Raw genomic sequence first — 27,633 nt, 5'->3', positions numbered from 1 at the left:
GGATTGTTATATTTTTTTCTCTCTGAGTCTGATCCTCTCTAATAAAAGAGAAACATGCAAATTGACCCCACCTTTGCTATACCTACAAGCCACACCCACCAGCGAATCAGGGCAAGTATGCAAATTGACCCAACCAAGATGGCGGTCAATTTGCATATCCAGGCCAGAGCTAAAACTGAAGACAGTGTAGAAAGAAGCCAAGTGCTGCAGAAGGGAGCCAAGCTGCAGAGAAGCAAGCGAGCAGGGCAGTGGAGAAGGCAGGGAAGCAGGTGGGGTGGGGAGAAGGGAGAGAAGCAGGTGGGGCAGCGGGAGAACACAGCAGGAAGCCCTATTGCAGGAATCTTCCTGCAAGGGGCATCTAGTATAATAATAATAATGATAATAACAACCCTCCCCCAAATAGCTGACACTTACATTTTACTGATTATGTACAGAAATTTTTCTAAGTGTTTCATTTGTATTAATATTTTTAATCTTCATAACTGAGGCAAAGAGAGGGTAAGCAATTTGCCCAGGGTAACTTCATAGGGAAATGAATGGCGGATGTGGGATGCTAGCACAGGCAGTCTGACTCCAGAATCTTTCTCCCAAGGGTACATCTTAGGGAGTTTCCTTTTCCAGGCCCTTCTGATTAAATCTCCTATAATCCAATGATGCATTTCTTCCAGCCCAGGTTTTACAGCGGTCAACATCACATAGAGGGTTGTCTTTGTAGGCATAACTATGGTTTCAGGATTCTGCTTTTGCCTTGACAAACTCTAAAGTGCAGACTGGCTCAGATGAAGCCACCTCTCCTGAGATCATTGGAAACAACCAGTTTTCCACTGCACGGTCCAGGTGGGAGTCAGAACCCAGTACGCTGGCTTCCTAAATCCCAGGCAGATTTATCACACTTTAAGTGTGTGCCTGTTGTAGCCTTTTTCACTACTCTTAGGTGAAAAGTGAGACCCTCCCTTCTTCCCTCTCCCCTCTCCAAAGAAGTCCCTTCCCTTTATAAATCTCCAACCACCCAGTGTGGCCTTGCATACATTCTTATAGACAAGGTTTCAGAGACCTGAAAGAGGTTCTTGGTACTTTCCTTTGAAAATTATAGTGCCTCCTTTGGAGTCTTACTTTTATCATTTCTTGACGTCTTAGACGGGACTTACAGTGTATTGTTGTGTGCATATATTTCTACCGTACCTATATTTTACTTTTTTAACTGGCAAAATTTGATTTCTACCTTGTCTTTAACAACTTACTATGAAATTACATATCTTTATGACAGTTAAGAAATAAATTGTATAAAAACCTTTATTTTCCCAAATTTATTTATACACACACATATGCAGAGGCATATATATCTGTACATATACACACCATACATGTCTAGGTGTATATTCATCCTATATATAATCTATATATCTAAGCCAGTGTTTTTCAACCTTTTTTGGGCAAAGGCACACTTGTTTCATGAAAAAAATCACGAAGCACACCACCATTAGAAAATGTTAAAAAATTTAACTCTGTGCCTATATTGACTATATATAAAGTAATTCTCTTGAATAGGAATCAAATAAAACACAAAGAAAGTATTTTATAATTACTTTATTATGAAATATTAAGTAAACAAAATAGTGAAAAATTATAAAATTCTTGTCTTGTCTGCACCTACGGCACACCAGGCAACATCTCGCGGCACACTAGTGTGCCGCGGAACAGCGGTTGAAAAACGCTGATCTAAGCAATCAATGATCTTGAGACATCCTGGTAATTATGTTTTCCAATTTTTTTTGAAAATTTTCCTAACTATTAATAGCTATATTAGATATATGTTGGACTAGAAGTTAGAAAATGTATTTTCTAATAATTTTGATTACCGTATTTTTCGGACCATAAGACGCACTTTTTCCCCCCCAGAAGTGGGGGGAAAAAGTCCCTGCGTCTTATGGTCCAAATATAGTCTACACATATTCTTTAAAAAAAAAAGTTTTTTTACTTGCCCGGCTCTGTGTGGTCTCTGTGTGCTTGCCCGGCTCTAAAATGGTTCTAAATGCTGCTGTTTACTTTACAGGGTTGATTACATGTGTTTATGACTGTGATGTTGGGTTTTAATGCACATAAAATATTTTAGGACACTATTTGTTTCAGAATCTTTTTTTCTTCATTTCCCTTCTCTAAAAACTGGTGCGTCTTATGGTCCGGAGCGTCTTATGATCCGAAAAATACGGTAATAAGAGTTAAGTCATAAATATTGTTGATCTTTTTAATAATTAATACTTTAAGTATAATTATTCATTACATTCACAAAGGACTTTACATTTCACAGTTCGTTTTCACACACATTATTGTGTGTCATTCTAGTTCAGCTAGGCAAAAGCCACTCATTTTTAACCTTTGAGCATAAAGTTTTAACTTTTTTGACCTCTGTGTCTTCATCTTTCTAACACCTGAGAGTTTCAGAAAAGATGAGAAAGACACCTTAAAAGCTTTTCCAAAATCTAAAATCAGAAAAGCCTCTTGTGTTTTCTATAGCATCACATCTGGGTCCCTCCAGGTCCTCTTCCTGGTAGGATTCATTTGTTCCATACCCTGTACTTGTTCCTGACTATGCACTGTGAAGTACAGGTAAATGAGGAAGAAGGCTGAACTCTGCTGTTATGGAGCATAGAATCATTTCCCCTTTCAATCCTAGATTTCCAAGGCACAGAACTGATGGGTTGCCTGACCAAGTCCAAGAATACCTTGATTCAGCAATATTAGATGGTGCATGGTATACTGTTAGTCTGGATGGCCCTCTACTCATCTTTCCCCTCCTAAAAGCTTTTCTGGAAAACTGAAGTTTCTCCTCTGCAAAGCCCTTCCTGATTTAGCTAGCGAGAGTTCAACGTTCTTGCCTTTGGCTTGTATTCCTTACCATAAATTTTTAGGGACCTTACACCTGACACCCGAATAATTAAGATGGATCTCTTTGATCTGCTCATGTCATTGTATTTATACACCAGATGCCTGGTGCATGAGTTTGTGCACCAGTGGGCTACCTTGGCTTGGTCTGCAGGATTGGGACATCCGCTGAGGGGTCCTGGATTGCCCGAGGGAGTAGGCCAGGCCAAGGGACCCCACCAGTACATGATCAAGGCCAGGGAGGGACATGGGGGATTGGCCAGCCAAAGAGGGACTGTGGAGGGCTCCAGGGCTTGTCTGGCCTATCTCTCTCAGTCCCTATCTGCCAGACCCCAGCAGCAAGCTAACCTATCAATTGGAGCATCTGCCCCCTGGTGGACATTGCATGTCATAGTGAGCAGTTGAGTGTCCTTAGCATATCATTAGCATATTATGCTTTGTTTGGTTGAATGGATGACTGTGGACACTTAGCATATTAGGCTTTTGTTATATAGGATTGCTTTATAATTGCATGCTTGTAAGCTTGTCTTTTTCTTAAACTAAAAATGAACTTTTAAAGACTGAGTCTTGATTTATTTTTATCCCTAACATAATAGCTGGCATATACTAAGTTCTCAAAGACTATTTGTTGACCAATGAGGTTAATGAATGGTCCTAGTGTTTTATTTTAAATAGAACAATAGAACCCCTCAATTCTCTCTCTTAGAAGAATGTGCTATTTTGAATGAAACATTATGTCAAAATTTTATTTGGATGAATCAATTCTTACCCTGTCATATACAAGCTTCTCAGAATCAGTGACCAAATGTCTATATAGATATTTTTTAAATTCTAAAGCACTTTAACATATATAGCACCCTGTAAAACAAATTCCCATTTCTTTCTGGGCATGGAATAGGATGGGTTGGGAAGAAAATCTTTGGAGTTTTCTTCATCAAGTATTTATTATTGTTCAACTTTTTCATAGTTACATAAATATATAATCAATCTGTGGTGTAATTATCTAGCATATTTGGCCCATTTGATTAGGATAGAACAAATATATCAAGATGTTAAAATTATAATAAGACAACCAAGGAAGATAGAGACTTGGAGAAATCAACCTGTCTAAACAGCATATATTTTTTTAATAGACCAAAATCCACCAATAGTTTTGGCTCTTAAGAGACGTATTTTTCTAAGTTATCATACCATATCCCTGAATCCTAACCATATTACTAATGAATCAATAATCTACAGTTAAAAGATATTCAGGGTACATGGATGAGAAAGATGAAGAAGGGAAATCTCTGTCTTCAATAGAATTTGTCACTATCTTCTATATATTAAATTGTTGTGTGGAGAGCTGGGCTGGAACTTAAGGGAATTCTATGGTTGCCTCCTGATTTTTGGCTTAAGAATTAACTGAAAGGTAAATTTGAGAGTGTCCTCAACTGGAGGGAACACCCTTTGAGGGAGGAAACACATTACATTCTTGTGAGGAGGAATATGAAGTTTTTGAAAAGTGTATGAGTATATTTGACATCTCCTTTTCCCACATTGTATTATAGATCTAATAAAAACCTCTCATTTTACACATGCGAAAAAGTATTAAAGTAACTTCCCCAACATTTCACCAACAGATTATTGGGAACACTACTAAAATTCAAGACCTTCCCTTCTATTTCAATCTTTTTTTTCTAGTCACACACAATGGATTAAAAATAAGATATGTTTACATAGCATCTGTCTTCAGTAGGCCTTTTTAAGTGTCTACCTTGTGTAATCATGTTGTTAATCTGCTTGATCAAACACTCTTGGGAAGGCATTAGTATCCCAAACTCTGATAATAATGGAGCACAAGAGAGATTCACATCTATTTTCACATTTCTTTACTCCATGCTATGAATTCATAGAAGTCCAAACGCTTCTTATTAATGGCCTCATCACATTTTATGAGCATTTATATTCCTCCTCCAAGTATAACTCACTTATTTATTTTATTTTGCCTCTTTACTATGTGTTCCATAAAGATTTCCACTATATAGATATAAAACAAGCTCATTATTACTACTACTAAAAATAACAAGTATTGATTATTACAAAGGAGACATTCTTTTATATATATTTCAGAAAGGAAGGGGGATGAGGAGAGAGAAGAAGCATCAATGGTGAGAGAGAATCATTGACAGTTTTCTCCTGCATGTCCCCCCACTAGGGTTGAGTCCACAGTGTAGGCATATGCCTTGACCAGGAGTCAAACCAATACCTTCTGGTTCATAGTGGATGCTCAACCATTTAGCCATACCAGCTGGACAATTCTTTTTTAATCCTCTCCTGAGGATGTGTTTGTATGGACTTTTTGAGAGTGAGGAAGATAGAGGAAAAACACTGATATGAGAGACATTGATAGCCTTGCACAAAAATTTCAAAACTACAACTAACAGACAAAACGATCATCATCCATAACCAGAGGAAGGCTGGCTGAATGGAAATTCTACAACTAGAAGGAAAGAGAAAAGCACATTGACTGAGACTCACAGGAGCTATGGAAGGCAGAAGTATGGAGATGCCTTCACAGAGAGAGCTGGCAACTGAGTAGATGGCTGGCTTTCTCAATCGGGAGGGAGACACAAGCTCTTGACTGCTCTGAACTCCAGTTCCATGTGAGATTCTGGGGACCCAGACTTATATGGGGAGAAATTAAACTGTCTGGCAAGGGTGGCTTTCTCTCAGAGGTGCTTGCAGTGTTTGCTATGGGACACTGAGACCCAGGGGCCTCTTAGAGCAGGGCTGATGGGAAGCCATTGTGGTTTTCTCCACCTTGAGATTCTGCCCCATCCATGCTGAAAGCAGAGGCTTTTACATATGAATGGCCTGGTCCTTGGCAATCTAAACTTACCTAACAAACTGCAGCTTGTTTAGAGAGACCCAGAACATCCAAAAGAAGGCCCAAGTCCCCACAGAAGTTTGCATTACTTCACAGCTAGGCCTCATCTGGACACCTCCAAAACCCAAACAAAGAAGAGGAATCTGCAGATTTCTCCATAGCTCCTGCTGGGTGGCCTCAGGCAGAGGCTAAATTAGCACCTCGTTGGAGATACAAGAGCCAGTGCACCCAGGGGTCAGAGTGGGACCATCAAGATTACAACTCCTTAGGTCCATAAGGGACACACTCAGGGGGCAGACTCAGCACCAAAGCTCCACTGAAGCAAGTCTTGTTACATAAGGGTGTCTCCAACACAGAAGTTCTCTCATTGTAGTCACAGCTGATCTTCACAGCCAATTGGCCTGGAGGTCAATTCCTCCCAGTTATACCAATTACAATCAAGGCTGAACTACAACAAGACTGTGCACACAGCCCACAAAGGGGTTCACCAAGAGTATCCACCTCAGGTAACTGGGGAGGTTGAGCCACTGGGCCCTATAGGACACCTAGCACACAAAGCCACTCTATCCAACACAGGGAAGCAGCCAAAATCTGGAGACAAAGAAACAGGTCACAAATGAAAAAAAATGGAGGAAAGCACATGACTGGATATAAAGTACAAAACCACGGTTATAAGGTTTTTCAAGAATTTTCTAGAAAAGGCTGATAAATTTAGAGAGACCATTGAGGATATAATAAAGGACCAACTAAAAATTAAGCATACACTTACCGAAATAAAAATAATTTACAGAGATCTAATAGCAGACTAGATGATCACAAGAATTAAGTTAAAGATTTGAAATACAAAGAAGCAAAAAACACCCAACCAGAAAAGCAAAAAGCAAAAGGAATCCAAAAATATGAAGATAGTATAAGGAGCCTCTGGGACAACTTCAAGCATACCAACATCAGAATTATGGGGGTGCCAGAAGAAGAGAGAGAGAAAGATCCTGAAAACCTATTTGAAGAAATAATGACAGAAAACTTCCCCTACCTGGTGAAAAAAAATATACTTATAAGTCCAAGAAGTTCATAGAACCCCAAACAAAAGAATCCAAAGAGGACCACACTAAGACACATCATAATTAAAATGCCAAGAGCAAAAAACAGAGAATCTTAAAAGCAAGAAGAGAAATTACCCACAAGGCAGCACCCATAGGACTGTCAGCTGATTGCTCAACAGAAACTATGCAGGCCAGATGAAATATTCAATGTGATGAATAGCAAGAACCTATAACCAAGATTACTCCACCCAGCAAAGCTATCATTCAGAATTGAAGGTCAGATAAAAGCTTTACAGATAAGAAAAAGCTAAATGAGTTCATCAGTGCCAAACCAGGATTATATGAAATGCTGAAAGGTATTCTTTAAGAAGAGGTAGAAGAAGAAAAGGTAAAGATAACAATTATGAACAACAAATACATTCTATCAACAAGTGAATCTAAAAATCAAGTGAATAAAAAATCTGATAAACAGAATAAATTGGTGAATATAATAGAACCAGGGGCATGGAAAGGGAGTGGACTGACAATTCTCAGGCAGGGGTGGGGTGGGGTGGGCAGAGATGTGGGGGATGCAGGAAGAGACTGGACAAAAATCATACACCTATGGATGAAAACAGTGGGAGGGAGGTAAGGGCAGAGGCTGGGGTGGAAACAGGGTGAAGGGGAGCTATGGGAGGGGGGGAGAAGAGAAACAATTGTAATAATCTGAACAATAAAGATTTGTTAAAGAAAAAAAAGAAACTATGTAAAGGAGGAAATGTGGGTGGGTAACACAGAATTATAAATACTGCATTTTATAAACAAGGTGTATGTCCAACAACCATACTTAGCCTCTTCTGGGAGGGATGAGGCACCTTCAACTTTGTGTATGTTAGGCCAATTTCATTGGGGCCCCAAAACTGAAGCAACATACATATCCATATCTTTCTGTAAATAAATAAAGAAAGAAAGAAAGAGAGAAAGAAAGAAAGAAAGAAAGAAAGAAAGAAAGAAAGAAAGAAAGAAAGAAAGAAATACCTTATGCACAGCAAAGAAACCATCAATAAGCCAAGAGAGCCCACTGCATGGGAGAACATATATATTTGCCAATGTTATATCTAATAAAGGTTTAATCGCCAAAATTTATAGGGAACTCATACAACTTAATAAAAAGAAGGTAAATAATCCAATTAAAAAATGGGCAAAGCTGAAACCGGTTTGGCTTAGTGGATAGAGCATCAGCCTGCGGACTCAAGGGTCCCAGGTTCAATTCCGGTCAAGGGCATGTACCTTGGTTGCGAGCAGGAGGCAGCAGTTGAGGATTCTCCAGTGGGGAGTGTGCAGGAGGCAGCTGGTCGATGATTCTCTCTCATCGATGTTTCTAACTCTCTATCCCTCTCTCCCTTCCTCTCTGTAAAAAATCAATAAAATATATTTTTAAAAAATGGGCAAAGGAACTAAATAGACACCTTTTGAAAGAGGACATCCAAAGGCCAAGAGCCATATGAAAACACTAGAGGCTCGGTCCACAGAACCTTGTACCCATGTTGTCCCTCAGCCTGGCCTGAGCCCTCTTGCAATACAGGACCCCTCAGAGGATGTGCGACTGCTGGTTTCAGCCCCATGTGCACGGTCATAGGAATGTAGTAGTACCCCGGGGAGGAGCCTGCGCCTGCCCTGGGGGATGCACTGCTCCTGCTCATCATGGCTCTGCTGTGTGTGCTGCCGCTGCTGCACGATAGTGCTGCTACGAAGGCGGGAGAGGGTCAAAGGCTGTAGCGTCACTTGCCAGCCTTGAGCCTGGAATCTATGCCTGTTGGTCATCTGAGTGTTGTTCCCGTTCCCACTGTGGGAGCACACTGACCACCATCAGGGGGCAGCTCCTGCATTAAGCATCTTCCCCTTGGTGGTCAGTGTGTATCATAGTTACTGGCCAGTTGTCTGGTCACTTAGATATATATATATATATATATATATATATATATATATATATACACGCTCAAAGTCACTAATCATCTGAGAGATTAAAACAACAGTGAGATATCATCTCAGAATGGCTATCAACAAATGACAAGTGCTAGTGAGAATGTGGAGAAAAAGGAACCCTCTTGCAGTGTTGGTGGGAATGCAGACTGGTGCAGCCACTATGGAAGACAGTATGGAGTTTCCTCAAAAAATTAAAAATTAACTTCCATTTGACCTAGTAATCCCACTTCTAGGACTATATCCCAAGAAATCAGAGACATGAATCAGAAAGGATATATATATATATATACACCCCTATGTTCATAGCAGCACAATTTACAATAGGTAAGATTTGGAAACAACCTAAGTTCCCATCAGCAGATGACTGAATTAGAAAACTGTGATACATCTACATAATGGAATAGTACACTGTTGTAAAGAAGAAGGAATTCTTACCATTTGCAACAGTATGAATGGACCTGGAGATCATTATGCTAAGCAAAATAAACCAATTGGAGAAAGATAAATATCACATGATCTCACTCATTTGTGGAATGTAAAGAAAAACATAAACTGATGAACAAAAATAGATCCAGTCCTAACCGGTTTGGCTCAGTGGATAGAGCATCAGCCTGTGGACTGAAATGTCCCAGGTTCGATTCCGGTCAAGGCCATGTACCTTGTTTGTAGGCACATCCCCAGTGTGCTGATCATGTTTCTCTCTCATTGATATTTCTAACTCTCTGTCCCTCTCCCTCTCTGTAAAAAATTAATAAAATATATATTAAAATATATCCAGAGATATAGAAGCAATGAACAGACTGTTCAATCTCAGAGGGAAGGCAGGGGCAGGGGGATGGGTAGGAGATTAACCAAAGGACTTGTATGCATTCATATAAGTAAAATCCAAGGACATAGATGGTGGGTGAGGACATGAGCTGGGGGGTGGGAGGGTGGTAACAGCCTGGGGAGTTCAATGGGGGAAATAGGATACTTATGTAATACTTGAAACAATAAATAATTTAATAAAAATATAAAGATAAAGAAGGTGTTTTACTAGAATCACCTTCTCCCATTTTAGCACTAATAAGTTCTTATTATTACAGGGAGGGAGCAGTATTGCTGGTTGAAAGGAATCACTTCATTCCTTCTAAAAGGCCAATTAGAGTAAATTTATAGGAGTTACAACAAAAGAATAGGTTAGCTAGAGCCGAAGTTCTTATGTAAAAAAGAAGTGCCTGGCAAATGGCTTAGAATGTCAAACCTCTGTGTTCCTTGTTTCATTTCTTTGTACCTTCATTTTTGATATAACAAGAAAGGCCTCTAAGATCTATTCTATACAACCCTGCATTCTGAGGTTCTATAAGATGCCCTAGAGAAAACCACCACTAGCTCATTGAACCAGCCTTTCTACACCTTAACTCGTGATCTCACAGGTGTCCAGCATGTATCACTCTTATTGTCTGGGAGTCTAGAGGAGACGAGTGGAGACCAGTTCTGGCTCTGGGTTGGGAGGGTTCTCAGATGTGTCTCTGTAAGGCCTGAGAGGCATGTTGCTGAGGAAGCTTGTGTCAAAAACCTAATCCTTAGAGCAGTGATTCTCAACCTTTCTAATGCAGCGACCCTTTTTCCTCATGTTGTGGTGACCCCCAACTATAAAATTATTTTCGTTGCTACTTCATAACTATAATTTTGCTACTGTGAATGAATCATAATGTAAATATCTGTGTTTTCCAGTTGTCTTAGGCAACCATGAAGTAGCAAGGAAAATAATTTTGTGGTTGGGGGTCACCACAACATGAGGAACTATATTAAAGGGTCGCAGCATTAGAAAGGTTAAGAACCACTGCCTTGGAGTAATATGTAAAGCAAAGGATAGGCCCTAGCCAGGTAGCCCAGTTATTTAGAGCAATGTACTAACAAAGCAAGGTTGCAGGTTTAATCCCAGCTCAGGGCACATCCAAGAATCAACTAGTGAGTACTTGGATGGCTGAAGCAGGAAATCTCTCTCTGTCTCTCTCTCCTCCCCCCATTCCACTTCTCTCTCCCGTCCCCCATCTCTAAAATCAATAAATAAAAATTTTAAAAAGCAAAGGATAATTTCTTATGCTTTGATAAGAGTAGAAATTACACACCTAGTTTTATGCAGCGCTGCACCAAAGTTGTTCTCAAAGCTTTCTCCTGTACTTGTAACTATAGTGATGAACACATTGATAAGAGACATGTTAGCTAGTATATATTGTCGCATGTAACACATAGGTCATAACATCTTTTTCTTTATCTGCAGCAAAACCAAGGCAAATGCCCAGCCCAGAATTGCTCAGTGGAAGCACCTGCTTGGATGCCTGTCCACCACTGTACTGTAAGTGTGATTAACCTGATTATTCCAAGACCGGCCAGGTTGAAGAGGATTTCTTTATATATTTTGATATAACCTTAGTGGAAGTGGCTACAGTGTTCTCTGAAATTCTAGAATAGAGTATGTAAACCCTTTGAGAGTGTCTTTTCAGAAATTCATGCATTATAGGAAAAAAAAAAATCTTTGATTACAGAGCCTATGCATTTTTTTTGGACTTGGGATAACTTGCAAAGGATTTATCTGAATGGGTTATTGATGATTTAGACTTGGAGAGCCATTAAAATGAATATATTTGCATGTATATTTTTCTCAATAGCTGCATATTCAGTAATACTTGATTTTAGATGCCTTAGGATAGGGATGGTTTTTCTTTTGTCATTGTTGTGTTGACTGTATAATAGCGATGAGTGCATAGATTGACAATTTTCAAGTCCTGGTAGAATAATAGTCTCTGACTTTGTTTGAACTCTTCCAGCAAATGTTTTTCAAGTGCTTTAGAAACAAACAGGTATTATGCCATTATTTCTGTGTTATGAGTGGGAGATTTAAATGCAAGGGAAATAAGAACAGTGACTCATTTATAAAGCTGGGAATGGATCCCAGAACCCCTAATTCTCCTTCATGAACTCCTCCTACTACACTGTGCTCGCAAGTTAGTGGAGAAAGTGGCTGATCTGTATTATATTCTCTTAGATGTACAGTGTCTGATAGAAATGACAATCGATCATTTGGGAACTGCTTGTACTGTCACTGAAATAATTTTTGTGTGATGAGGATAAGAAGTCAGAAAGTGCCAAGACCAGTTTGGCTCAGTGGATAGAGTATCGGTCTGCAGATTGAGGGGTCCTGGGTTCAATTCTCGTCAAGAGTGTGTACCTTGGTTGCGGGCACATTCCCCAGTAGGGGGTGTGCAGGAGGAAGCTAGTCAATGTTTCTTTCTCATCGATGTTTCTAGCTCTCTATACCTCTCCTTTCCTCTCTGTGAAAAATTAATAAAATATATTTTTAAAAAAAGAAGTCAAAAAGTTACTTTTGGGCCTTCCCCTCATTTACTTCACCTCATAGGCAATGTGATGTGATACATGGGTCTCTGCTGATGCCAGAGAAAGGACAAGTGTTAATAATTCTATTTTTTCATCAATCACTCTGTTCAGTATATCTCTGATATTATCTTACAAGCACTGATTCATAAGTCTGTTTCTCTAAGGAGACCATGTGCTCGTCAGGGCCCTATTATACCTACTTTGGGTAAGTCCCTGTACATAATAGGAGCTCTGTCAGTGCAGGTTCAATGAATGAATCTTCAATCTGTTGATTACCTTTTTAGTACATTTTACTAAGTTATTTCTTGATGAAGAGGAATGATTACGCTATTTTACCTTTTTAAATGGGTGGTTTCCATTTCTCACCTTCAAGGGTCCTTTCATACTTTATTCTTCACTGTGTACCATTGAATATGTATTTCGAGGAATTTTGTTTTCAAACTAGGTACATTTAGTAATTCAGTTCACCTGTATAAGATTCTATGCCAGTTGCTGAAGCAGCAAAGATAAATAAGAGAGTGTTACCATTTTATCAAACACATCCAGGTGTCATACCAGTAAGAATATCTGATTCATGCCTCCAGTAATAATTTCCACTCCAAATAAAATAAATTTGGCACTTCATTTACTTTGTCTAGTCTTATTACAAGCCTATCCAATATTAGAATTCTGTCTTTTGAATTATTGAAAAATAAATCTTCATATTACGTTGGAGTTGGATCCTTTAAGGTCTGGGAGTCCCAGGTTAGTTCTTCCTCTTTAAGGACTAAACAGATGCCTACATTTAAGACCCTGGCTGAAGATCACAACTCCGAAATGCTGACATTCATGCCTGATGCTCAGTTGTGTGGTTCCGTGAGAGCATCAGGAGCTAGGTGTTTTTTTCTTGCTTCTGCTCTGGAACTGGGAGCTGCTGGCTGCATAGTTTTCCTTTGCCATTTTCTTTAGTAATTACATCTCCAATGAGGCAGATGCATTCTGGAGGAGTTACACAGCCATAATGATTGTGCTTTCTCTGTGAGTAACCCCGATCCATAGGCAAGGCTTCCAGTGGTCATGTTTAGGTTATGAATATGCCTCTGTCCTGACTGATGGCTTTAGGGGTAGACTGACTGATCCCAGCTGGGCCGGTTGGATTGTTTTTCCTGGGAATCTTAAATTTATGCTAGAGTGATACCAAATTGGAAGTCATTCTTATTGAATCACAGTGTGGGGAAATTCTGTGACCCTCCGTTGTTGAGATCTCTGGAGATGCCTTATTTCCACCTTTCTGAGGTTTTGTTTACTCAAATCTCTCTTTGGTTTTGTAAAAAGGTCTCAATAACCTGCTGATAAACAATAACTTACTTTTTGTTGTTTTTATCCAGATTTTGTTTTATTTTGTTTGTTCGAGGGAGTTTAATATTCTTTGATTTTTTGGCAACCAAAGAGAAAAGAAAAAACCCTGATTAATATCCATAATCAGCAACATTTATGGAATGCCCACTAGAGCTAATGTAATGAGTAGTTGTCCCAGGCAGAAAAGAACACTGCGAACACTGGGATTTTGATAATTTATAACAGTGTATTTTTTTCCCAAACATCTGATAATATACAATGCTTAGGGACATACAAACAACAAAAGAATAATTTAATAATGACTTAACCTGCATCATAGAATGAAAATTATGTATAGGTAACTACATAGTTAGCATAAGCATATTTATGCAACAAAAAGTAACATGATATATAAATTAGTTGTGGTATTGAGTTAATTTTTTCTTCCCTCAGGAAATAAAGACTATCTTAGCCTCATGTGGTTAAGAGTAGGTCTTGTCTGTCTCAAATTTTTCATCGACTGAAGCAGGTTATAAATAAATTAACACATAGTTACATTGTTATCTTTGTGCATTTTTTGAGTTCAGTTGATTTTTTTCTTTTCATTCCTTTCCTCCGTACCCTATTCTTGTTCCTTGGTGTTATGTTCCAAAATGATCGTATCTTTAATTGAGCTTTATTACTTTTATGGAGAAGGCTTGGTCTTTGTGTGTGCATTTGCCCCAGGTTCATTTTAAGTGCAGAGCTTTTATGGTTGGTTTTCCTAAGAAGGTTCTCTCTTCCAAATTGCTTTGCAAATGCCTGTCACCATTTAAATTATGCCTTGAAAATGGCTTCTATTACTATTTGCTTAGTCTCTTCTGGATGCTTCTTGTTTTTTTTGACACCCCATATCTCTATAATAATGAGACCAAGCAGTATTTTCAAAGACTTTTCATTTTCGCCAGAACTATAATGCACAGATCAGGGTTCAAATTGAAGAGAGATTTTGCCCCCAGTAACCATACATAATGTTACTTTCTAACTAGTTATAAATGAGATATCTTCCCTAGTGAGAAGTGTGACAGTTTTAGTAATTATTGATCTCTCCTTCTATGGCTATAGAAGCACTAGAATGATGCCTTTCTGTACCTCTACACTAAATTAAATAGGATTGCATGCCTCATTAGTTTGTATGACCATGAATATGAACACAGTGGTTACTGGAACTCCTGACACTTGTAAACAAATGAGAAGAGACCCATAGACTCTGAGTCTCAGGTGAAGACTGGCAGGTCTCGGAATCTGGAGTGAACTACGTTAAGAGTTTGTTCCTAAACAATCTTAGACTTGACCAGCTGCAGGAGGCTTGAGTGGCTGCTGTATTTCAGGGCCTGTCTCTAGAACACTCGGTATGTCTCTGGCTTGTACATGGAACTGATCCCTTCAAGGAATGCCCCAAACGTAATCCTTAGTTACAGGCAGTTCTTAGAAATGGCTGTCATGTGTGATTTTATTGGTAATATATATTATATATATATGATACATATATACACATGGTTTTTAAAAAAATAATTGCTTTGTTTCCCTGTATATGTGCACATCCCTCAGTGGCTGGAAATTAGAAAAATAATGTTTTGAGAGGAGTTTCTAAAAGCGAAGTTTAAAATAAACTCCCTGATGAAGCTTGTCACAATATGATTTTACCTACATATCTCTGTTGTTACATAAGATTCATCCATAAGTATATCTGTGAACTATTTTGAAAATCATATAAGCTTCGACGCAGTAGAATGCCACACTCTGAATACATCTACTCTCATTTACTCATTCAAGAAATATTTACTGAGCACATTTTGTAAGTTGTGACTGACACTTGGATTGCTCAAGGTGTACAGAAAAAATACATCAATAATTATTATACTGGGTGATATATGCTTTAATGGTGGTCTGTACAAGAAGCTATACATTTCCAGAATGTAGAGTTTCCTCAAGATGGATTTTTGAAGACAAAAGAGGCAATATTAGGCAATAGTCAAGTAGGTAAGCTTTAGAATTGATTAAGATTTGCATAAATAGGTGATCTCCACCACTGACTAACTGTATGAATTTGCAGTTTACTTAATCTTTGAGTTTATGCATGCAGTGGTGTATTTTGAGATTTACATTAGATAATTCATAGCCCAAGTTAACATAGTATCTGGAGGCAGCAATTGCTTGATAAGTTGTGAGAGGAAAGAAAATAAAAGATTATTCCAGATGGAACTAGATGGGGCACAATGAATTGGTAAGGGAGAGCATAAACACACACACACACACACACACACACACACACACTCTGGCAATAACTTGTTAATTTATGGCGATTTATTTAGGAGGGTCTTTTCTTCAGATAGGGATTCGGGCAGGGATCGAAAACATTTCCAGGAGTTAATATACAACAACTCTTTAAGACTTTGAACGCAGAAATATCGAAACTATTGAAAAGAAAGATTTTGCTCTGATGGGCAGGCGGGAACTGATGGTAGAAGAATATCATATTAACAAGAGGCATTTGTATTCTGAGTAACACGAGGCCATTTTCGAGGAATGGGCCTGGTTACACCTTCTAATTTAAAAAACATTTTAACATTTCCTTACTATGTCTTTCCAGATGATGAAAGCAATTTTTCTTTTTTCTTTTTTTTATGGCAAATCAATAAAAGCAGGTGCTTCTCTAAGAAACCAGAGGAGATGTTCTTTTAGAGTGTTAATTGTTTCAGCATGTTCTCCCAGAAACCTCACATTACCCGCAGTCGGGATCATTCACGCTAATTGAAACCAGTTAATACAGTGTGCATAAGCTGTTCTGCAATAGTCCTAACCAATTTTCTTCTTTTTTGTGGCTGTACCTCCCCCATTTTTTCTTCTCCATATTATTGTCTGACCTCATTTTGTATACAGCTTACATAAATGCCCAGGCCATGGCCCTTAGAGAGGTCTAACCCAGTCATAAAATAAAGACTGTTGTATCTGCTCTTTTGGGTGTTGCCTGTGAACACAGCATCCCCTGGGCTAAGGCTGCTGCTGGGCTGCTAATACTCAGGATGGCTGTGATGAGTATTGTCTTTCCAGAGACTAAATACAGTGTTTTATATTTTAGGGCAAAGATTTCATACCATCAGCAGTCCCATTATAGAATGAAAAGTCAGGACATTATCAGATGATCACAGTTTTAGGAAAATGATGGAAAAGTGCAGAGTCCAGGGCCTTCAATTCGTCTGCCCTGGGATTAGAGTGCATCTGGCCATACGGGTGTTAGCCATGATGTTAGAAAAGAATCCAGAGGGGAAATTATTTCCAAAAAAATAACAAAACAATTTAGGAAATGTGAGCTTTATAGAATGGCTTTGATTCCAATTTTGGCCTAGGCTTTAAAATCAAGAAAAGTATAAGGAAGATGAGATTGTCACAGAAGGCATTCATTTCTCGCATTTCTTCTGGCCCTTTAGGCACTTTGGATTTATACCAGTTTCCTCTCCAGGTTTGAAGGAGGAGCTGGGAGCTACAGTACTCATGTAAAATAATATTCTTATGTTGATCTTGCAGCCATATAATAAAAATACCTCTTTCTTTGATGGTTCCGATTGATGAGCAGACAGCTGGCAGGCTTCAACTTTACAGTCTTTCAGGGCAGTGAATTCCTGCCCTCTCCAATGCAAGTGACTGAGCTAGTGGTTTGAGTTTGTGGTGGAGACAAAGGTGACTTCAGAGTGTGGGTTGTGAGAAACTGGCCTTAAAACAGGAAGCTCTGATTATTTGTAAAAGGAGATTTGCCTTGGGTCAGTGGTCGGCAAACTGCAGCTTGCCAGCCACATGCGACTCTTTGGCCCCTTGTGTGTGGCTCTTCCACAAAATACCACAGCCTGGGAGAGTCTGTTTTGAAGAAGTGGCATCAGAAGAAGTTTACGTTTAAAAAATTTGGTTCTCAAAAGAAATTTCAATCTTTGTACTGTTGATATTTAGCTCTGTTGACTAATGAGTTTGCTGACCACTGCCTTGGGTTTTGTACATCACTGATTTTTACAGCTGTGAGGCATCGGCATGTATTGGTATCACATGGGCATTTCAGCAGCAGTTAACCTTCTTCTCACATAACTTTTCACTCAAGACTTAAGGAGGGAGTGTTGCAGAGCAGTAGGAGCATGAGTTTTGGAGGCAGGATTTGTTGAGATCGCCTTTCTCTCACTAGCCATATGAGCTTGAGTAAGCCATTCAATATACCTTTGGCTCACTTTTCTCATTTGTGAAGTAATAATAAATAGCTACTCACCTTGCAAGGTTATTTTCAGAATTAAAGACAATATGTGCTATATGCCTTAATCAGTGCCTGACACATAATATGTACTCTATACATGTTAATTTTATTATTATTACATATTATAAATTATTATTATAAACACTAAGGAATTGAAGATGGTTACAGTTTAGGGCCTAAATTTGACACCCCCCCGCCCCCAAGGCATTTGAGCAATGAACACTCAAATAGCTTAGCCTAGAGTCAGCTTACCCCAGAAAGTATAAGATATGACCAAAAGGTAGGGAGTTTGGCCCTAGCTGGTTTGGCTCAGTGAATAGAGTGGCAGACTGGGGACTGAAAATTCCTGGATTTGATTCCCTTTAAAATCACATGCCCCAGGTTGTGGGCTTGATCCCCAGTAGGCAGCTGATCAATGATTCTCTCATCATTGATGTTTCTATCTTTCTCTCTCCTTCTCCCTCCCCTTCTGAAACCAATAACTATATATAAAAGGAATGGAGTTTGGATGTTTAAATGAGTTAGTATTCTTTTACAAATCATAGAGATGTATTTTTTCCCTTACAGTGATTTTTATTAAAATTTATATATCTTGGAAAGTCATTTCTGAACTCAGAGCCATTGCTATATTTGCTTTTAGCTATTTGAAAGCTCCTGAAAAGTATTTTAGGAGAAAGGTTTCCAGGCCTGAGTGGTTAAAGAGCCTCTGAAACATATATGATTGCTTTGGTTCCAAGTCCATGGAGTTCCAAGTCAAGTGCAATTATGTTGAAATCTTCCTTCCTTTTCTAGAAGGAAAGTAAATGCATGTCTTATTTGATATGATAGCTGGGAAAGGTACTCTCCTGGGTACCTTTCCCAGCTATCATATTATTCCCTTTTATTTTATGTTTTTAGCTCACTGTGGAAAAACACAGGCATCATCAAATCCTCTGGATTTGGGTGTGGAGGCTGTTCATAGGCCAGCTACAATATGAGTCATGAATGAGAGCTCTTCCAAGTGAATAATCCAGACTTGAAAACCTCATACTACACATGTCTCCTAAAGGACCTTTTTCCTATAACAATATTCAGGGATGGATATATTGTACAACTTTATTACTTAAATGGAAGGCCATGTAGCATAGGAATAGGTAATGATGAAGAGGTAATGATTACAGGCCTTTTAAAATATTTCTTCTTTGTGCTTTTATTCATACATTATGAAATATAACGAATCAGAGATTTCAGGAAAAAACAACAAAGAAATGTTGTTTACATGACTGAATTATTTTTAAAAAAGATATGGAGACTTTCTTGCACCTGCCTCTAGTCTGACTTTCTTTTCTGCTTTTCTGGTTGTGCTCAGCCCTTTCTTAGGCTTATCTTGTTATCGATAGATTTAAACTCAGATAGTCCATACAGGGGAAGCTATTCCACAGACCATGTCTATAGCAACAGCCAGCTTCCTTTGACCAATTCAGAGCAGGTGTCAATGCCAGGCATCTTGAAACAGCCTCCAGCTTCCCCAGACCTCTATGGAATTGTACAAAATGTTTGGAAACATTTTGGCCTGGAGAAAACTTAGAGCAGCTCTTGACACAGATTTGGAACATTAATTGTTTCAGCTCCTCAAGGAGGTCCTGTTGGCAGCAGGCAGCATAGTCCCATGACTGCCTCATAAAACAGCCCCTCCCAGCCTGGATTCATGGACTGGGTTCAGCAACGAAAACTACAACAATTCATCTAGTCAAAACCTTAAACTTGACCGTGATTGGAGTGGGTAGAAAAGGAGCAGGTTTTATAATAACTACTCTTCTATTAATGCATTGAGGAAAAATTGATAAATATATGTGACTATTTTATTTACTGACCCATATATTTTCAACCAATTCATAATAAGTAACCTATTAAAAAACCAATGCCATTCAGTCTGGATTAGCTAAGTCTCTAACTTACTAAAAAAATGCTAAAATTGATCTTGATGGCTATTTTAGATTGCATTTTAGTGAACTAAAATTTTTGCATAATTTAATATCCACAATGTAATTAAACAACACATCCTATAAATATCTTCTCTCTAAAGATGCTAATACTTTGTTGAAAGGATCAGTTTGCTTCTACAATGGATTTGGTCATACACCACTGTTCTTTAGGTTGTGTCAGCATTTTTATTAAAAAGTTGTACTCTATTTATAACTTGGAGGCAAAATTGCATTCTGAGCTAAAACTTAATGTCCAAAGTCTTTGTCCAAACACAGCTTTCTACATTATACACGCAATTGAAGTTTTATGACTCTCTGAAAACTTGAGGGGGTCTACAGGAAGGCCTATTATATGACACCAACAAAAGAATCTCAATTTCAGTTCCTTGTGCATCAGGACAGCCCACACTATCTGGGAAGGAAACTGGGCTGTGGAAGAGAATATAGTCTTCTCTGATTCAGTGCTGGAGGATCAGGATGCTTAGGTTTTATTCTTGATTGCACTATTTGAAGTAGTGAACTAGAAAAAGCATGGACTTTTGAATCACCTGGAACTGGTTAGGTGACCTCCACAGTTTGCTTACTTTGGGAAAGTTTTTCATCTCTTTAAGCCAAGTATGTAGATAGATTGAGTTCACATACAAAAATCGCCAGCACACTATTCAATTCCTTCTCCTGTGACTTATGGTGCTGCTCAAAGCTACTGACTGGCTTGCTTTTTCTCCATTGTTTAAAGTACTTTTCTGAGTTCATTTTTAAAAATAAGTGGCTTCCCTTGCATTTATGTGCTGAAACATAAACACCCTAAGTCAAGCAAATGATAAAACAAATTGCAAGGTCACCCGTAAAAAGGGCAAAATATTGTACAGAGTATTAATGAAGGGAGAATGGAAGGAAGATCAATAGATTTGAATGCAGCAGAAGGAAAGAATGGTGATGGGTTATGCAGTTATAGAGTGGATAGAAAATCACCCCTTACTTCCCCAGTGGTGCCTGCCCTTGGGGATTTTCTTTGCCTTCTGCAGCTTCATGCTATGTAGAAGAGTAAGCCCAAACCACCCACTGAGTCACCATACACAGGCATCCAGCAGGCCTGTGCCTGAGGAGAGCCCTTGACAGCAGATGTATGGCCTTTTGTAGATGAGGACAAATGTTCTCTTTACAACTGTCTGCTTAAGCAAAAAACAGTGGAAAAGAGAAAACATTTCTTGTTGTCAGAAGACATGTTCTCTTACTTATAGCTACTTTATCATCTCCACATGTATTATTTAAACATGCTGAGTCTTCTGTAACCTATCACCATTCTTTCTGTACATTCAAATTTCTGTTTCTATCTATCTTCTCTCCATTTCCCCTTCATTAATTCCATACATATCTATAGGGTATCTTCTATATCCCAGGCACCACAGGTCCTATAAATTCATAATGTGAGAAAGCATATTTAGAGCTTGTCCCCAAGGAGGAAGCAGCAATATGTGAAAGAGTCACACAGGTGAAGATAAAATTGCAATTTTGATGAGTACTACAGAGAATATGTACGTGGTGTACTGGGAGTGCACTGAGGAGGCATTGATGTAGAGAGGGAGGTCAAGGTAGGCTTCCTTAAGGGAATGCTAATTAAGCTTAAATTAGAAAAGTAGGCTCAAAGCAGAGAAGGGGGAGGAAGAGCTTTATTCAGGCAAAGGGAACTGCATATACAAAGATCCTATGGCAGAAGGGAAAGTGCCCTTTCTGAAGAGCTGTAAGGCCAATATGGCTGGAATGCAGAGAAAACATTAGGGGAAGCTTATATTGGGGAAAGGGTTGGGAAGAGAGACACAAGCCAGACAATGTTTAGGATTTCATTGAAATATTTTAAGTAGATTGGAGAGAGGGGAGAAAAATCTGGTAACCTGGTCACATTTGAATTTTGTAATCATCACTCTGGGTGCTGTGTGGATGCTAGAGTGGGAAAATGGAAAGAAAGGTTAGATGGCTCAAAACAAAACAAAAAACTAGTTTTGCAAAAGTCCAAGTAAGAGGTAGTGGTAGCATAGACTGGGTGTTGGTAGAAATGGGGAAATCTGAACAAATGGAAGGGAATCAGAAGTAAATATTCCAGGACCTAAAGGTCATCTGTGTGTGGGAGTGATAAGGGGAAGGGAAGGTTCAGAGGTGACTCCTAGTTCGCTGACTTGCCTGAAACAGTGAGTTCAAATGTCACTTCGTGGACTTGGGGGCTCTAGAAAAGGTTCATTTTGGGAGGGTCATGAAATCCATTCTGGGCAAGTTAAGTTTAACGAATCTTTAAGACATAAGTAGAGATTTCTAGTTTGCTTATAAAGAGGAGAGGTGGTTGGTAGCTAGTAAGAGATGCAAAATCAAGGAAGTGTTTTTGGTTTTTGGGTGAAAATGAGAATATTTAAAAATGTATGTGTCTAAGAAACCAACTGAGTTAGGAGCTGAGATGTGTCTCAGTAGGCTATTCATCAAGGAAGTCATTAATGGAGTAGTTTCAATAAAGTAGTTGGGATGGAAGAGGCACTGAAGAGATAGGATATTTACAGTATATGTTTTAGGGTAATAAAATATAATGGTTCATTGAAAAATGCTGCTGGGAGGTATTGTTAGAGCAAGAGGTTAAATATGTAACAGAGAATGTCTAATTAATATAAATGTTTTCTAAGAATATGGAAATGGATGAGATCCAAAGACCACGTGACATGGTTGGTCTCTAATATGTAAGTATAGATATCTCAATATATCAATATGTTTGCATGTTCATTGAGAGAATTGAGAGAAATCCAGTTTGATGACTACTGTTTACACTGTGGAATCAGAAGTGAGGGAGGCCACATGCGAAGAGTGAGAACAGAGGAGGGGAGAGGAGGATATCAGACATTGGAACTATCATTATAGAGAATGGGAGGGTGAGATGACCAGAGAAATGAGGCTGCCTAGAAATGAAACTTGCTTTCAGAGTGCAAGTGCAAGTTTAGTCCCTTAGTAATTTTATTTTATTTTATTTTATTTATTTTATTTTATTTATTTTATTTTATCATTTTATTTTATTTTATTTATTTTATTTTATTTTATTTTATTTTATTTTATTTTATTTTATTTTTACCAGATCCACTCCACAGTCTGGTCTCTGTGTTTTGCATTCTCTCAGCTTTTCCTCTATCACATCACATCAAGGGACATATCTCATATTGGCATGATTCTATGGCTCTTTTATACATGCATGTTGAATCTCAGCAATAGAAGAGAGCCACTCAAGGACAGGGGACAGGGCTCCACAATACCTAATAGAATATGGTGCCCATGATATTGGAATTGCTAGCTCATGTCATGACAGTCTTTCCCTTACTTATTGGCTCTAACAATAATGGTTTTCCATTTTAAAAAGCTCCAAGGGCTCCCTGCCTCAGTACCTTTGCAATCGCTATATCATATACCTGGAAACTTCTTCACATGTGTTAAGTTTTTAGGGATTTCTTCTCTACTTCTAATTGCATATTGTTTTTCTTCATATAACCCTTGCCACAATTTGAAGTGTATATTATTTGCTTATGTGTTTAAGTATATTATATTATGTATTGTAAGCTCTATAATGGCCAGGAATTTGTCTGTCTGTTCCTTGTAGTATACCCAGTACTTAGCACATAGTCTGTGGCACAGAGTTTATTTTATTTAATAAACTCCATGCCACAGGCTTTAATGAATTAATGTAAGGATACATTATGAATAAATGAAAATTAATGAATGGATGGATGGGTGAATAGAGCAGGAGGAATAAACTAGTTTGACCTTACGGATAATTGAGTGTATAACATATGGAAATGAACACAAAAATGTTTGAAAAGCAAAAGACATGTGTTGTTGTTAAGCATTTATATTATGTTAACCTTGCTGTCTCCTGGATTGTTTCATTGCTTCATATTCAGTTTTCTTTAGTTCTACTAAAAAAACAAAAAGATTTAGGTCATGTTGCAATTTAGATTTTCTAAGTACTCTTGCTTACAAGCAGTCTATTGATATGTCCTAGTTAATTAATTTCTTCATAAAAATACTCAAATCTGATGACCTTTGGATGATTTGAATATTTATGTATGTGCACACAATGCATACTATTAATGTGTGTAGAGCCCTCAGAGAAGTATGATGTGCCTTTTCCTTCTCATCCTTGCATACTACTTTAGCTTAATTATATTGTTTTCCTTTAATTTTTAATACATTTTTAAAATTGATTTCAGAGAGGAAGGGAGAGGGAGAAAGAGAAACATCAGTGATGAGAATCTTTAATAGGATGCCTCCTGCACATGTCCTCCCTCATTCTCCCCCCCACCCCCCCATCCCACACGGGATTGAGCCTGTAACCTTGGCATGTGCCCTGACTGGGGAAATGAGCCCTTACCTCCTGGCTCATGGGTCGATGCTCAACCAGTGAGCAACACTGGCCACGCTGAATCATTTTCCTTTAGACAGGAAGCTCAGTTTTGAGAGCTACTAGGTCTTCATGCCAAGCAATATTTGGTAAACTTATTGTTTTCTCTGGCATCTCTGTCTTTCTTCATTCAATTGTTCATTTCTTTTTGTCACCAAGATTTTCTTTTACTTTCATATTGCAGATCAGCTAATGTAGTGCTCATAATAAGTTTTAAGGGCAACTCAGTTTTCTCACTCTTTTGTAACTGTTTTACCTCTTGTTTTCCATAAAGTTTGGATATTTGAGAATACCTTATTTGACCTGCACAAGTATGCCTGGTGTCAGAACTAAGGGGAAAACCCTAAAACAGCAGATAAGTAACTTCAACTCCATTATACTACATGTAGGCTCAGGAAGGCACAGGTACAACTTTGTATCACCAAGATGTTTATACTATAAATGGCAAAAATTACATAAGAGGAAAATGCTAATCTTGAGGCTAACCTTGAATGGGGAAGGATATAGTCCATTCTATTAAAAATTAACAAATAATAAGACAATATACACATTCCACTGATGTACACTGTCTTAAAATAAATGTATAATCTAATTAAGAAGGCAACACATACACACATACATTTACAAAAGATATTGAACCATTATAGTAAAAAAAAAAATGTTAAATTACAAAGGAAGGACACTGATAGTAGACATTCAGAGGAGGAAAAAACAGTTTTTAGCATAAAAAAATGTCCTTGATATAGTATCTAGGAGTTTCTATATTCCTAGGACTAATTTTAGAAGCTCATAATTTAAGAGACTTGCACTGAATGATGAACTGCTTTGTTGAGTTAGAATGACACTATGGATGGATGGCAGTCCAAGTAAGGTGCAATATAGCACCAGAGAGGCTTCAAACACAACCATATATTTCTCAGCAATACAGTACATAATGTCATCTTCACTCTATTTATACTTCAGTCCCTTAAATTTTTCTATAAGCAGAATTGTGAAAAGTAACCAACAGAATCAAGAATCAAAAATTTCTTGGGAGGCAGATATACAAAGTGGTAGGTAGGTAGCACCAAACCTTCAAAATTCAGAACAAGCTAGCAGTTTACATAGCACACTTTATTTCAACAATTCTAGGGATAGTTTCATAGCTTTGAAAATACTTATCACATTAAAAAAATCAACCCATTTTTATCCATTGTTTTCACATTGGTTCAAGGGGTCATCTTATAACGGTTTTCTAACTGTTTTTTTTTCCCTCTAGTCCCCAACAATCTATCTTATATAATAAAGAGGTAATATGCAAATTGACCATTACTTCAGCATACAAGATGGCCACCCTCATGTGGTCAAAGATGGCTGGCAGGGGAGGGCAGCTGTGGGCGATCAGGCCAGCAGGGGAGGGTGGTTGGAAGGGACCAGGCCTGAAAGAGAGGGCATTTGGGGGTGATCAGGCCTGTAGGGGAGGGCAGTTAGAGGTGACTGGGCTGGCAGAGGAAAGTTGGGGGCAACAAGACCTGCAGGGGAGGACAGTTGGGGTGACTAGGTTGGCAAGGGAGGGCAGTTAGGGGCAACCAGGTTGGCAAGGAAGGGAAGTTAGGGATGACTAGGCCAGTATGGGAGGTCCATTTGGGGTGACCAGGCAGGCAGGGGAGGACAGTTAGGGGCAACCAGGCCTGCAGTGGAGGACAGTTGGGAGCAGCCAGGCCAGCAGGAGAGGGCAATTAGGGATTACCAGGCAGGCAGGGGAACAGTTAGGCATCAATCAGGCTGGCAGGCAGAAGTGGCTATGGGCAATCAGGCAGGCGAGTGGTTGGGAGCCAGAGTCCTGGATTGTGAGAAGGATGTCCGACTGCCCCAGGCCTAAACAGGCAGTCGTACATCCCTTGAGGGGTCCCATATTAGAGAGGTGAAGGCTGGATTGAGGGACATACATTGCTGCATTCCCCACCGTGCATGAATTTTGTGCACAGGGCCTCTAGTTTTCCTATAAAAACACAAGTCAAGCATGGCCCTACTCTGTAAATCTTTTCCTAGATGCTGATCTCATTGAAAGCTAAAGCAGAAATCTGTTTATAAAGCACCTATACCCTTTCTGTATCTCCTACTACCTTCTTCCTTCACTCCACTCCAACATCACTGCTCTTGAACATGAAAGGCATGCTCCTGTCCTGCGCCTTTGTACTTGCTTTTTCCTCTGCCTGGAAGGTTTTTTCCTCCTGATGTCCAGCTGGTTTATTCCCTGGCTTTCTTCCAATCAAATTACATCTTATTAGTGAGGCCTTTCTGAATGAACCTATCTAGCGTGCGCACGCACACACACACATACAGAATCCTTGTAACTTTTAACTTGCTTTATTTTTTCTCCACAATACTTACCTATTTATTAACTGGTTCTCACAATAGATTGCTCTCTATGATGGCAGGGATTTGGTTCAGCAGTTTGCACAGTTTTAACACTGTACATAGAACAGGACCTGATTCATAGTAGACATTTAATAGATGTTTGTTGAATAAATGCCTATAAAATGAAGATAATATCTGTATGAAAGTTTAAGTGAGGATAAAATAATATACTGTATATTGGCCCACTTAAAACCGCTCCTCCAGGACTATAATACTGATAGACAGTCCAACCCTGCTTTGTGGAGTCAGAGATGGCATGTCTCAGTCATACAAAATGGAGAATATCCCTTTGAATAGAAACAGAAATTGCAAGCCAGGAACTGGTCTACATATATACGGCAGGAAAAAATAGTTGGGTTTTTATTTTGTTAAACATATTTCCCACATAGAGATAAAAATAGTGTCAGCCTTGAACTTGAAGTATGTCATTATATGTGCAGTAGCACATTTCTTCATTTTTATGTATAATTTTTAACAATTGTGATGTTAAATATATTTTAACCTATGCTTTTGCATTAGTATGGAGTGAAGTTTTCATTTTTCATTCAATGGCATTTAAAATTTGTACTTTTAACTTCACATCTGATTTTTTTAAGTTCCAGAGAGAAGTTAGAGGGAAAACACACACACACACACACACACACACACACACACACACAAACACTTTAGAAAATCGGAACTTGGAAATTTTATTGCTAAATGACTCCAGTAGGATAGGCCTTTAAAAGCATTATCTTGATCCACATTTGTTCCTAGCACTTCTTTTAGTTTTTTTTTAGTTTTCATGTGGGCCTGCTGGTAGGAAATTGTGCTTCGGATGAAATATTATACTTCTATCAGGAGTCTTTCTTGCCATTCTGACTTATAGATAGTTCCAAGGCTCATTTTCCCAAACTCTAACCCTAAACTCCAACACTGTTTTTTATATTATCACGATGGTGAACATTATATTGGTTATCTACACTAATAAAAGATAAACATGCAAATTGACCATCACTTCGCTATACCCACCAGCCAATCAGGAGTGAGTTTGCAAATTAACCCAACAAAGATGGCGGCTGTCATGAAGCTGGAGCCAGCAGGAGGCTTGGGTTGTCCCAGTGATGGAT

General features: G+C 38.6%; 1 protein-coding gene across 4 annotated transcripts in view; it reads left to right on the top strand.

Annotated features, from left to right (window-relative positions):
* Positions 1-27,633, top strand: part of DLG2 (discs large MAGUK scaffold protein 2) — a 1,831,272-nt gene that overhangs the window by 377,035 nt on the left and 1,426,604 nt on the right. For all 4 annotated transcript variants that reach the window (XM_036427307.2, XM_036427310.2, XM_045577835.1 and 1 more), the window contains one exon: positions 11,027-11,101. In XM_036427307.2, the coding sequence (XP_036283200.1) occupies positions 11,027-11,101 (75 nt within the window). The remainder of the gene's footprint in view (positions 1-11,026; positions 11,102-27,633) is intronic.

Source organism: Pipistrellus kuhlii, unplaced genomic scaffold (assembly GCF_014108245.1).
Source record: "Pipistrellus kuhlii isolate mPipKuh1 unplaced genomic scaffold, mPipKuh1.p scaffold_m20_p_9, whole genome shotgun sequence".
NCBI classification, from domain to species: Eukaryota; Metazoa; Chordata; class Mammalia; order Chiroptera; family Vespertilionidae; genus Pipistrellus; species Pipistrellus kuhlii.
This window is presented reverse-complemented; position numbering and strand designations above follow the sequence as displayed.